The sequence below is a fragment of the Aspergillus neoniger genome, assembly GCF_003184625.1.
Source record: "Aspergillus neoniger CBS 115656 unplaced genomic scaffold BO87scaffold_74, whole genome shotgun sequence".
NCBI classification, from domain to species: domain Eukaryota; kingdom Fungi; phylum Ascomycota; class Eurotiomycetes; order Eurotiales; family Aspergillaceae; genus Aspergillus; species Aspergillus neoniger.
The window spans coordinates 42839-53653 of record NW_020291202.1 but is presented as its reverse complement, the minus strand read 5'-3'; the positions used below and the strand labels follow the sequence as shown (position 1 = coordinate 53653).

Sequence of the window (10815 nt, the reverse complement as noted above, 5' to 3'; positions counted from 1 at the left end):
CATTTCTGGACGTTCACAGCTCCACAGTATCCCGAATCTGCCTTGCCTTCGTGGATGTCAGGCTTCACTTGGTGTTTCTGGTATGTAAATATGATAGTCATTCTATGATACAGTTAGTGTGTAGTTTGCGCGCTAGTAGGCATCTGTATTATGCCAGAAGTTACCAAACAGTACTTTTTCTACATCACAGCATTCTCATTTTATTATAAAGGCTGGCTTCTGGACCAGCTGGTTTCCTCTGGAAATCCATCACTCGGACTACAACCAGATCATTACAATTGTTATATTATACATCGATCAGATTACCATAATGAGAATCCCAAAGAATAACAATGCACTCCAGCTACCAACAGTTGAAAGCTGGAACGGGACAACTGTGAAGGCTAAGGATCCTTATGCATTGATGCGTGATTGTAACGCAAACACTCGGTCAGTCTAGAGAAGACATTGTCAATAGGTATTTTCCTAACAGTAAGCTAGACTTACCGCACAGCATTACCTTTGGAAAGAGTTACTTGGGTTCCTGGTTCATCCTGATATTGATACTCGGGCTGCGGACTTGAAAGTCGCTGATATTGCTACTGGTAACGGGTAAATTGATCTACCAAGCTTCGAAGTTCTCATAACTAATTATTCCAGTATTTGGCTTCAGGATTTTGCTCGTGGAAAACCACCGTCCGTTGATCTCCATGGCTTCGATATTAGCCTGGACCAAGTTGGCCCTAAGCCATGGCTACCCGCAAATATACACATGCATGTCTGGAACATTTTTGAAGAAGTGCCGGATGAGTTCATAGGCTACTTTGATGTTGTGCATGTTCGTCTGATTACTGTCGTTGTCAAGAATAACGACCCCAGGCCGATTCTAGCAAACTTGAAGAAACTGCTGAGTATGCGCTTCAATTCCATTTTCATGGCAAGGCTGACAATCCATGGGTTCAGAACCCGGCGGCTACCTTCAGTGGGATGAAGTTGACACCATTGGGTGCTCTATCAAAACCGTGCCTGGGACTTCAGCATCTAATCTTGATGCACTCTTCTCTCAGCTCAAAGGACATGACACGTAAGTGTACCGAGAAAAAGATAGTTGGAAGATCTAATGCGAACTAATCTCTTGAGCAGCTGGAAATATGACCTGACGCGAATTATGGATGAAAACGGATATACTGGCTCAATGCTGTATACTTATGAGTACGGACTTGGAAATGCTCGGTTCTGGAATGATGTGTAAGCTATGACCGAGAACAAAACTAGGTCTTCTATGGGAATACCTAACATTCATACAGATATGTGAGCACATGGAAAGAGTTTGCAAAAAACGCACTTAAGACCCCGGAGGCATCGAAAAGTCTGGAGCACAACGCTATGATGGAGACCTTGAATGGCGCTTCCATCATGGTCCCAAAGCTGGTCTGGGTGACGAAGAAGGTTGATACCGTAGAGCACTAGGTGGTTTTGATGTGCGGAATGTCTATACCCGTTATACGAATTGTGTACGCTAGGATGCTAGAATATTACATTACCAATTCTCTCGCCTGCTATGGCACACTTACTTGTCTTTTTCTTAATCGCTTAATAGCATGTATTCAAGGCTGGAGGCTTGCTCTAAAGGGGTTCATGCCTATATACTACGAAGCGGGGTTCCGAATGTCCCAGGACCATCGCCTTATTCACACCAGTTTTCATTCTCTTTGCATGTGGTTATCTAGGTACCATCATGAGATAAGTTTCCTTTAGAACAGTTGCATTCAGAATACATAATGTAACTGGACCGTCGTCCAAAAATCCTAGTATCTAATGTTTGAGACTGACTCATCAAGTACGTCTATTTTCCATATGAAACAATATATATGACGGGTATTCGGGATTGAGTGATGTATTACATTATAATTCAAGAAATGTAATTCGTAACATTTGGAGTCTGAGATTTTAGCCTTGGAAACAGGGCAACTACTGTCTGAATAGAGATGGGCAAAGAATATATCAATGGTCTATGTATCTTCAGACATCATGTATCAATAGCTTAAATCTTTAGCGAGCTAGCACTGTTAGAATTTCCGGTAACTGAGTGCCCCGAGACATTTGACCTTATACCGCAATGTCACTACTGTCACCACCACCGCTATTCTTGCCTATAGACCTTTGGGGTTGACCAGTCTGTATTACATTGCGATGATGTCAGTGGCTAATCATAGATAAATCAAGCCAAATCGGATGGTGTGTATTGGGAGTTCTACACCATACATTGGACTCTGTATTGATCTATCTACTTTGCAATAAATCCATCGATAAACTTGGTAATTTGCTCTGCCAGCGCCTGAGGTTGGCTCACAAATGGCATGTGACCGGCCTTGAAATCCACAACTTCCCATTCAACCTTGGACTTCTCCAGCCATATGTCCTGCAACAATGCAGGGTTGCAACAGTCATCCAGGGTACGTACATACGCCCTTCTACCATCAAACGCACTCTCCGCCCAGGCTGGGGCGGTGGGAGGAGTTTCAAAAGCGCGGAGTGCATGTGGCTGCATTAGCGTATCTAATTCCGGCTGCAGGGCACGGTCGCAGTCATTGTACAGCACGTCCATTGCCGGTTCGATGACAGCAAGGCCCTGGGATGGCTAGGAACAAAATCATTAATACTCGATCGTTATGACAGCATTTATGCAGGTTATACCATACCTTATCGACTTTGATGAAAGGAGGGTAAGCGCCGCCTACCGCCTGCAAGAGGGATTCCCCCTCAAGCGTGATATTGCCCACCACGTAAATAAGGCCAACAACGCCAGTCGATTGACCTTGGGCTGCTCTGGTTTCCTTTGCAAGTTCTTTTGCTGCGCCACCGGCAACAACACCCCCGTATGAGTGTGCGATGATGACAACATCTTTTCCATTCTCATTCAAAAGAGGGAGGAGTACATTGTTACGCAGGTGCGCGATATCCTGGGAAGAGGACACTTGGGTCGGATCGGAGGGGTTGCAACTGGGGTATGACCCTGGATGTGTGGTGTATCCAGCCTCGGTCAGATACGGTAGCAGTTTATCGAAACCTTCAGGTGTGCCAAATGCACCTGGGACAATGACAATGATCGGGAGGTTTGCCGACGACATTTTGGGTGGGATTCCGGGTTGGGAACAGGTTGCGACTTCGTTATGTTGAGTATTATGGAAGGGAAGAGAAGAAATTGAAAAAGGAAGCCCGGACTGCTGCCAGGAGTAGTAAGGTAAAGAAGGTGGAGTAGCAGATTCAGAGGTATGTATTTGTCATGGGTTGAGTAATTAACTTCGCCAAATGTATGAAATCCCTCCCTGCCCTCTGGAATCAGCCGCACGTCAGGTTGCAACCGCCAACTACGAGAGTAAGCCTAGTTAGACTAGGCTTAGCACGCTCGTCCAACGGAGGAGGTGCTGTACCCCACCCGGAAATTGAGACAGGCGCATATCTACGTAGTACCAAAGTAGGTACGAAATAGTCAATACATGTAAGGAATAATCCGTGTATTAGTCTAGCAGTTAGCACATGTACCTGCTGGTGGGGCCTAAGTGGTAGTTGCATACACTATGCTTATCTCAGTAGGTCAGAAGAGCCCCTCGCCTCGCCTCACACTGACAGGGGTGGAGCCAACAAGGCTTTACCCAGATACAGCAATGGCTTAACTCCGGTGTTCACGGCAGAACGTGGGGGCGGATGGATTTAGTCTGCTGATTGACACTGGCAAATTGATCCAACGCGAGAAAAAAAAAATAAATAAATAAGTAAATAAAATGTAATAAAATGCAAGATAAGAATCGGGTTCTCGGTTGATTTATTCCTATTGGGTGGGGATCAATCACTCGAAAAGTACTAAGACCTCGGAACCGTGGAATATAGTCGTTCGATCTACAGGCAGCGGAAGGAAAGAATAACTCGTCTCGAAATAGGAGACACTGGTTGTGGGAGAAAAGAGTGGAGCTGCAGTTTGCCGCACGCTAGTAGCAGATGATTCTTGGCTGTTTTGGGGGCGGAAATACCTTGTAAAACATTGGAACTCTGCTCGCAGATCGGGAAGGCTTTTCGCTCATCATGCTATACTGAATCCTGGCCAGATGGTGGGGATCTTTGCCGTTGAAGCGGGCCGAAACCTTGAAGAGCGCCTTGGATTGAAGACAATGTACCAAACTTTTGGCCCCAGGTTGCCGCGCTTACACGCACCACCCTGTCTGTCTCTTTGACATATCTACTAGTACCATGAGACCGTCAAGGTTGCGGATATATACTAAAAGGCCCGTAGACCCACTGCAGAGAGGACCAAATGAGACGCACGTACATCGGCGATCCAAAGCCAGCAATTATCCCGTGCACGCAGAGCCAGTCAATAAATAATTCTTTATTTCTCCTGGATGGAGAATTGGCTAGGGGCTGAACCAGACCAACAAGGAGAAAAGGCCCAACGGTACGTAGGACCAGGCAGGGAGGCAGAAAGCAGCAGGTGCACACAGCCCACGGATCGTCCACGCATCCACCCTTCCCAACTCTGCAATGTCTTTCTGCAGGACGTGCATTGCTTGATGGTTAGATGGCAGGCAGGCGCAATGGTGCATAGTGGTAATGTCCAGGGAGTCGGTCTCCCGGGGAAAAGCTTACCAATGAGCAGTGCCCGGGCCTGTCCAATTAGTGAATCTGTGAAGGGTTAACCACAGACCGGTGCCAGCCGAGGTTCGATGAGGCAAACCACCATGTATCCTTATTACCATATTTCGACTCGCTATCATCGGCTGTTGGTTTAAAAAAGTACCTTTCCAATACTTTGGCCCCAGCCCCAGTTGCAACATGTGAAGGGGCGGAAACGGCAAGCAGTGGCCCACCCGTCTGTTCACTGAACTTTATATTATATTGTCCGAGTACTCAGTACACGTAGTAAAGGATTTTTCTCACTTTATGCACTGTCTACACTTTCGTCTCCACGGGGAGGGTTTGAGTTCTTGCAGGAATACCTGTGTGCACATAACAAACTCACACCCCTTGTAATTATCATGTCTCAATCTCTGCCCTCTACAGACCTTTCCGAGTCCCGGCAACCTAATTTGTATGCCTCTTCGACTATACCTTTCTTCATCGCCGTTCTCTGTGTCAGCCTTCGATTCTGGTGTCGCTGGAAAAATACTGCGGGCTTATGGCTTGACGACTGGCTGATACTAGCCTCATTGGTACGTACTGTACACTTCTGCTGCCGATAAAGTGTCTCTAACATGGTCGATTAGGCTTGCGGCACTGGCCTCACAGCTTCATTACTGTGGTGTAAGACGACACCCGATTGGCTTCAGGGGTGTGTTGGATGTTAACAGATGTAGGGATACCTCGTGCTCTGGGGAGGCATATTCAAACGTTCGGACCAAACGCGACGGAGGACGCATATATCGGGCTATTCTCCTGTGAACTCACTTACACAGGCGTCATTGTCCTTGTCAAGTTCTCTATCCTCGCCCTGTACTGGCGTCTATTCAACAGGGCCAACATCAAGATCCCCATTAGCATACTTGCCACTCTGGTCTGCATGTGGGGTATTGCTGTAGTAAGTGTTGTAACTTTGCCCCTAAGAAGACCATTAATACTCACATTTGCAGTTTTTGCTCACCTTGCTGCAATGTATACCCACTCGAGGATTATGGGATCAATCAATCGATGCCTCCTGCAATGTTGACAGCCAAAAATTCCTGTTTGCGATCTCAATTCCCAACATCATAATCGATGTTACGCTTCTCGTACTTCCTGTACCTTACATCATGAAGCTCAACACCTCGAGAAGCCATAAGAAGGCTATCATGTCAATGTTTCTTTTGGGCAGTTTGTATGTGGACCTCACATTCTGAATGTTGCCAATAATCAGCTGACCGGACAGTGTGTGCATCGCCTCAATAATGCGACTTGTTTCAGTGATGACCCAAGGTACTGATGCGGACGTCAGTTGGAACTGGGTCAATCAAGCCATATGGGCCAATATCGAGGCTGACCTGGCAATTGTCTCGGGTAAGTAATCTGGTCCCTTTTTTGAGCTTGATGACTCCAGATATTGATTGCATCAAAGCTTGCCTCCCAACTTTGCGTCCTGTATGGGTCGCAGTTCGACGAAGCCTCTTTGGTACCCAAGCTACCAATCAATCGACTGACCCGTCCTCTTGGGCTACGCCACAAAAGCGTGTTCAGGCTTCTTCGTGGGCCACAAAGATACTGAAATCGAGCTCCTACGACAAGGAAGACACACAGCCCTTTTCAGCTCTGGATAGTCATACGGAGGAAGGACCGCACCGTTACTCGGCATTGGATCAATCGCAATCTAAAACGGCGGTCGCAATTCCATTGCCAACTCTCAATAAGGGACAGCCTCATGAGGAGGGTATCACGGTGAAGAGAGCTTGGGATGTTGAGTACAATCAATAGAACCAGTAAAATGAACTGTAAAAGTACTGACCTAAAATGTGGGACTAAACGGAGCAAAGAAGCTCGGGTGAAGCCCGTAAGCAATCCGTATGTATTTAATTACTCACCTACGCCCGGCTGAACACGAAAATCATTGTTTAAGCATCAAAACGAGCAGCCAGTGGTATTTTCACGTTACAAACTCTGCCAATCATGCACTCAAATTGGCTCATGGGGCTATCCAGAATGGTGATTCGTGTCAAAACACAAGGCTATGTCCGCCCAAATCCACCTCTAGGCGGTTGTGTCAAGCCAGGCTAATTACTCAACCGGATCGTGAGCAAGCGGAAGCAGTAACGCATTTCATCTCTACTCGCACGCAACGCCGCTTCCCATAAGCAGACGTGTACATATATTCGAAAAGCAGCGCTAAAATGCCATGTTAGTGCCTTACTTCGCCCCCAAACCTATTTTAGTAGCCTAGGATCTTACCAGTGCGATTAATGCATCGCAGAAGGCTCAGGTCACTGGATCTATCGGGTAGCCCCGGATATTACATAATAGATCATTTAGGATCAGTTGCAGCCACCCCTAGTAGAGGAGCCGAACTCATCCGGGTTACCAGCGCTGGGTAGAATAACACAGCGTAGATGAGATACAAGAACCTCAGCTATCTATATATAAGCCCTTCATCTTGGTCGGTTTCTCTATTCCTCAAAATTGAGGCGAGATCCGTTATCCAACAAGGTTAACTACTGCAGACCGGCCGCAGAGTGGCGTCTGTAGTCTTTGCAGCAGGGACTATCTCAAGAAGGACTGTGCGGCGCATGGATTTACAAACGTAGTCAAGCTACCTCCTCCTAGATGTGTTTTGGGTATTCTGTTGGTAGCTGCGGGTGATGATGGACTTTTGCCTTTGTTGGTGTTTCATCACCGGAGTTGCCTATCTATATATATATATGTACATGGTGCATTCATGTTAGTTATACAATGAAGGAACACGACACCTACACGAATCTACGGAACAGAGAGCATGAAAGTACGGAGGAGACGTGCCGTGGACCACAATTCTTGGATATTCAAATATAGCAGGGGTGACATGCTTAATGGGTGAGCATGGAGATTGTGACGCTTTTAATATGGCAACAACCACTGAGCTCATTAATATTAAAAGTGAGAAGTTCACCGTGTTTGGACACTACAGCGATTCAACCTTCATCCCGAAAAGCTATATAGCTGGCCCCTGGGCTTCACTGGCCTTTCTCCGTCAGGCAGGCATTGGGTGTGAGGTAGGGGTTGAGTGTGAACTGGTAAATGGTCACTCTTTGTGTTAAGTTCGCGCTGCTGGCGCTACTAAATGGGTTTCCCAGATTGGTGCCTTCAAGAGACCATATTACCCAGGACTTCATGGTAATGAACTCTGGATAGAGAATTTTGTAAGGCATTCCAGTCCATGCAGACCATGGAGTCCGCACCAGTCCAGGTTGACCCAGCATTGTTATCTCATGTCGGACCCCATCACACGCGCAGAGCACCAGTCCTAGAAACACCTAGGACTTCCAAGAAACATCTGTACCTGATTTAGGTCTCCCGAGGAAACATACCTTCAGGAGACCTACGACAAATGTACAACGCTCTACGGACCTCATAGATCTGCAGGGGCGAGCACTGGTTCGTCGGTATTTGACTTCGTTAGATAACACCAGGCCTCATGGGTAGGCGATCCCACCGGACCAAGCTATCGAAGGAAACCACCGTTCCACAGGTGCCATCACGTTGACAATCTTAGTAGGGTGAGTATCGCATAGCGGACCATTATCGCGCTGTTTCAAATACCCGAAACCGTTCTGATTGGCGTAATGATATGGACTGTGTTTGAGGAAAGTAAACCTTTCCCTATACTATTCACCTGGGAGAGATACTATGACCAAAAGGAAACTGACGCCATCTACTGCGAACAAATTTGACGTTGGATAAACGATCGCGCCATGTTTCTAGTTCGTCATCTCTAGTGCCCTGAATGCTGGCTTCAGCTAACCGGCTATAGCATGGCAGATCAAAACCAGCATTGTTAGGCTAACTTACGTACTGTCGTCCGAAATTATTAACGTCAATCAACAACAGAAATATGCGTGGACGAAAGCACAAGGCTCACATGTTACCGTTATTGATTGATGACCTCTCCCCGACCTTTCTAACGGCAAAGCTGCTTCAACTTGTCGATCTCAGCCATCCCCCCTTTAACTTCCTCTCCCAGCTTTGCAATATCCCCCGCATCCATTCCCCTTGTCGCTTTGGCGGCCTTTGCAAAAAGGGATGGCGCTTTAAGCATATCAAGTATACCCAAGCCACCTAGAAGAGCAAGGAAAATTTCACTGGCACCCGCATCCTTGACACTCACGACGCTATAAATTTCAAATCCCGCATCACCGGCTGCGCCGATAGCTCTGAGTGCGGCAGCAACAGAGGTGAGTTCTACGGAATCGGCAATCTCGCCGAGTCCAGGGATAAGGAGGAGGAAAGCAGTGACGAAGAGTAGAATAGCTTCCTCGACCATTTCCTTGTGATATTCTTCGCTGATACTTTCGACACCCTTCATGCTTGCGATGGAGTTTGAACATGCTCAAAGACGAATGGGCTATGGTGGTGCACGGTATTTATCATTATCCCTTCTTTGCCAAATGGTGGAGCACACAGATCCCGGAGCACCCCCAAGATAGACATGAGATTAATATTAGGCGCGCAATCAATGCCCGCCGCATCATGTCTAATGATTTATCCTAGCTCTCTGCGGATACTCCCGGAAAGCTATTGCCAGAGCTCATTTGGTACCCTAATACCTCGGACATGACAACCTATGAGAGGCTCGCTCACAAGAGACCAGACATGTTTGAAGAATGTTTACGAGCTTGCATAGTTGCAGGTTATACACATACGTGGGATGATTCGCTGTGCACTGCACCTGAGATTTTCAGGGAACAATTCGCACACGATTCTAGCAAGGCCGATTACAACCCCCAAGATCCTAAGCTGTGGTGGCTGAGCAAACATGCGAGCCACGCACTGTGGATAGAAGCTGCTGCCTCCCCGAACAATCACTTCTAAAACTGCATTTCTGAGGCTGTGCCTAACGCTGGTGACAAATTGGGGGTAGCGCACTTTAATAGTGACTGGTGGGGGGACTACGTCGTCGCGAAATCTCTTTACCACTCAAACAATCCTCCGACCATCTTTTTCCATGACCCAGTCCGCCCCGGAGCGTGTGAAGGTTCGTATAATGGAATGGATTGTGGAATTGGTGAGGGTATCGACCTTTGTTTGTTTCTCGGTGATGCCCTGTCAAAAAAGACCTGGACGAGGAAAATCTTGGATGAGGGATGCACAACAGCCAGTCTTCAGGAAGTGTGGGACTTGTTAGATGAGAACAAAAATAAAAAATAAATAGGCGCTATCTCAGAAACGCGAACCCGAAAGGTCCACATCTCAACACCTAATATACACTTACTCAGATCCTCATTTTCGCTGGAAATCAGGGACCAGATAAGCGAACAGATCATGAACCCTTTGAGGGTGGAGGGGTTGAAAAGTACCGATCTTCACCTCAATAGATGTAGTAATTCAGTGTTCATATAAGCTAATGGAACCGCGTAGTAGGTGTGGCAGCTACGTAGGTCGTCCTTCACGCCTGGAACCAAGACTTCCAAACCCCGTAGAACCCAACCTTACTTCAACTGTAGGAAGGCTCTGCCTAAAAGCCACTATACAAGAATCTATTTACGTTCTGATGTTATTGCGCATTTCAGACTGGACGACTCTAGCTCTCAGGCCCCTATTTGATTCCCCTTACCGCGTAGTTCCCATACATGCCCTTGTACAGGGATTGATCCCAACGCTGGCTTATCAGGCTGTCATACAGGACATTCCCAAATCATTATTCAGAGACCGCGTTCCCGTCCCTGCACCATGACATATTATGTGAGACATTTGTTTAGCCAGGCAACACCTGAACGCGTGATAGCGAGTATGGATTTCTGTCATACGATGGTCATTTCTCTCGTAAATAGTCTGTCGCTTGCTTCTCCTGCGGTATCGTGCTGCCCTCCCCACCGTCCTTTATTTTCCGGTCTTTTACTTTGCCAGGCCATGTTGAAAAGAATGATACAGACCCATTTTGTTAGTAGCTCACTAAACCTTACCGGAACTCCACCCAAGCTGAAGCGCATAGAATCCCCGAAAGCCTTATATTGGACTTGCTCTGATGTCTCGCTGATCTCGATACATGGATTTACTGAAACCTATTCGTAATTCATGTCACTATAGTGACATGGCCAAAAGAATTGCGTGAAGAAGAGAATGCGGGTATTTTCTCACGTAGACTAAGAGAAGGACCTTACTTATAGGGATCAGTTTACTGAATAT

At 46.9% G+C, this 10815-nt stretch overlaps 4 protein-coding genes across 4 annotated transcripts; 2 read left to right on the top strand and 2 right to left on the bottom strand.

Annotated features, from left to right (window-relative positions):
* The first annotated feature begins 258 nt into the window (after positions 1-258).
* BO87DRAFT_381398 (class I SAM-dependent methyltransferase) lies at positions 259-1504 on the top strand. Its single transcript, XM_025624519.1, has 6 exons — positions 259-429; positions 481-591; positions 640-890; positions 943-1063; positions 1123-1227; positions 1287-1504. Exons 1-6 carry the CDS (start codon positions 311-313, stop codon positions 1447-1449), a joined length of 870 nt encoding a protein of 289 aa, XP_025473845.1. The 5' UTR covers positions 259-310; the 3' UTR covers positions 1450-1504.
* A 746-nt stretch (positions 1505-2250) lies between these two features.
* BO87DRAFT_346903 (alpha/beta hydrolase) lies at positions 2251-3207 on the bottom strand. The gene is made up of 2 exons (XM_025620917.1): positions 2682-3207; positions 2251-2620 (listed from the first exon to the last, which is right to left on the bottom strand). The coding sequence occupies exons 1-2, from the start codon at positions 3108-3110 to the stop codon at positions 2267-2269; spliced, it is 783 nt and encodes a 260-aa protein (XP_025473844.1). The 5' UTR covers positions 3111-3207; the 3' UTR covers positions 2251-2266.
* Positions 3208-5012: 1805 nt separating this feature from the next.
* On the top strand, positions 5013-6417 carry BO87DRAFT_371173 (uncharacterized protein; the record flags this gene model as incomplete). Its single annotated transcript, XM_025622066.1, has 6 exons — positions 5013-5186; positions 5241-5277; positions 5331-5551; positions 5604-5827; positions 5879-6006; positions 6065-6417. 6 exons carry the CDS (start codon positions 5013-5015, stop codon positions 6415-6417), a joined length of 1137 nt encoding a protein of 378 aa, XP_025473843.1.
* A 2173-nt stretch (positions 6418-8590) lies between these two features.
* Positions 8591-8995, bottom strand: BO87DRAFT_431586 (uncharacterized protein; the record flags this gene model as incomplete). The annotated part of the gene is made up of 1 exon (XM_025627597.1): positions 8591-8995. One exon carries the CDS (start codon positions 8993-8995, stop codon positions 8591-8593), a length of 405 nt encoding a protein of 134 aa, XP_025473842.1.
* Positions 8996-10815: the final 1820 nt, after the last annotated feature.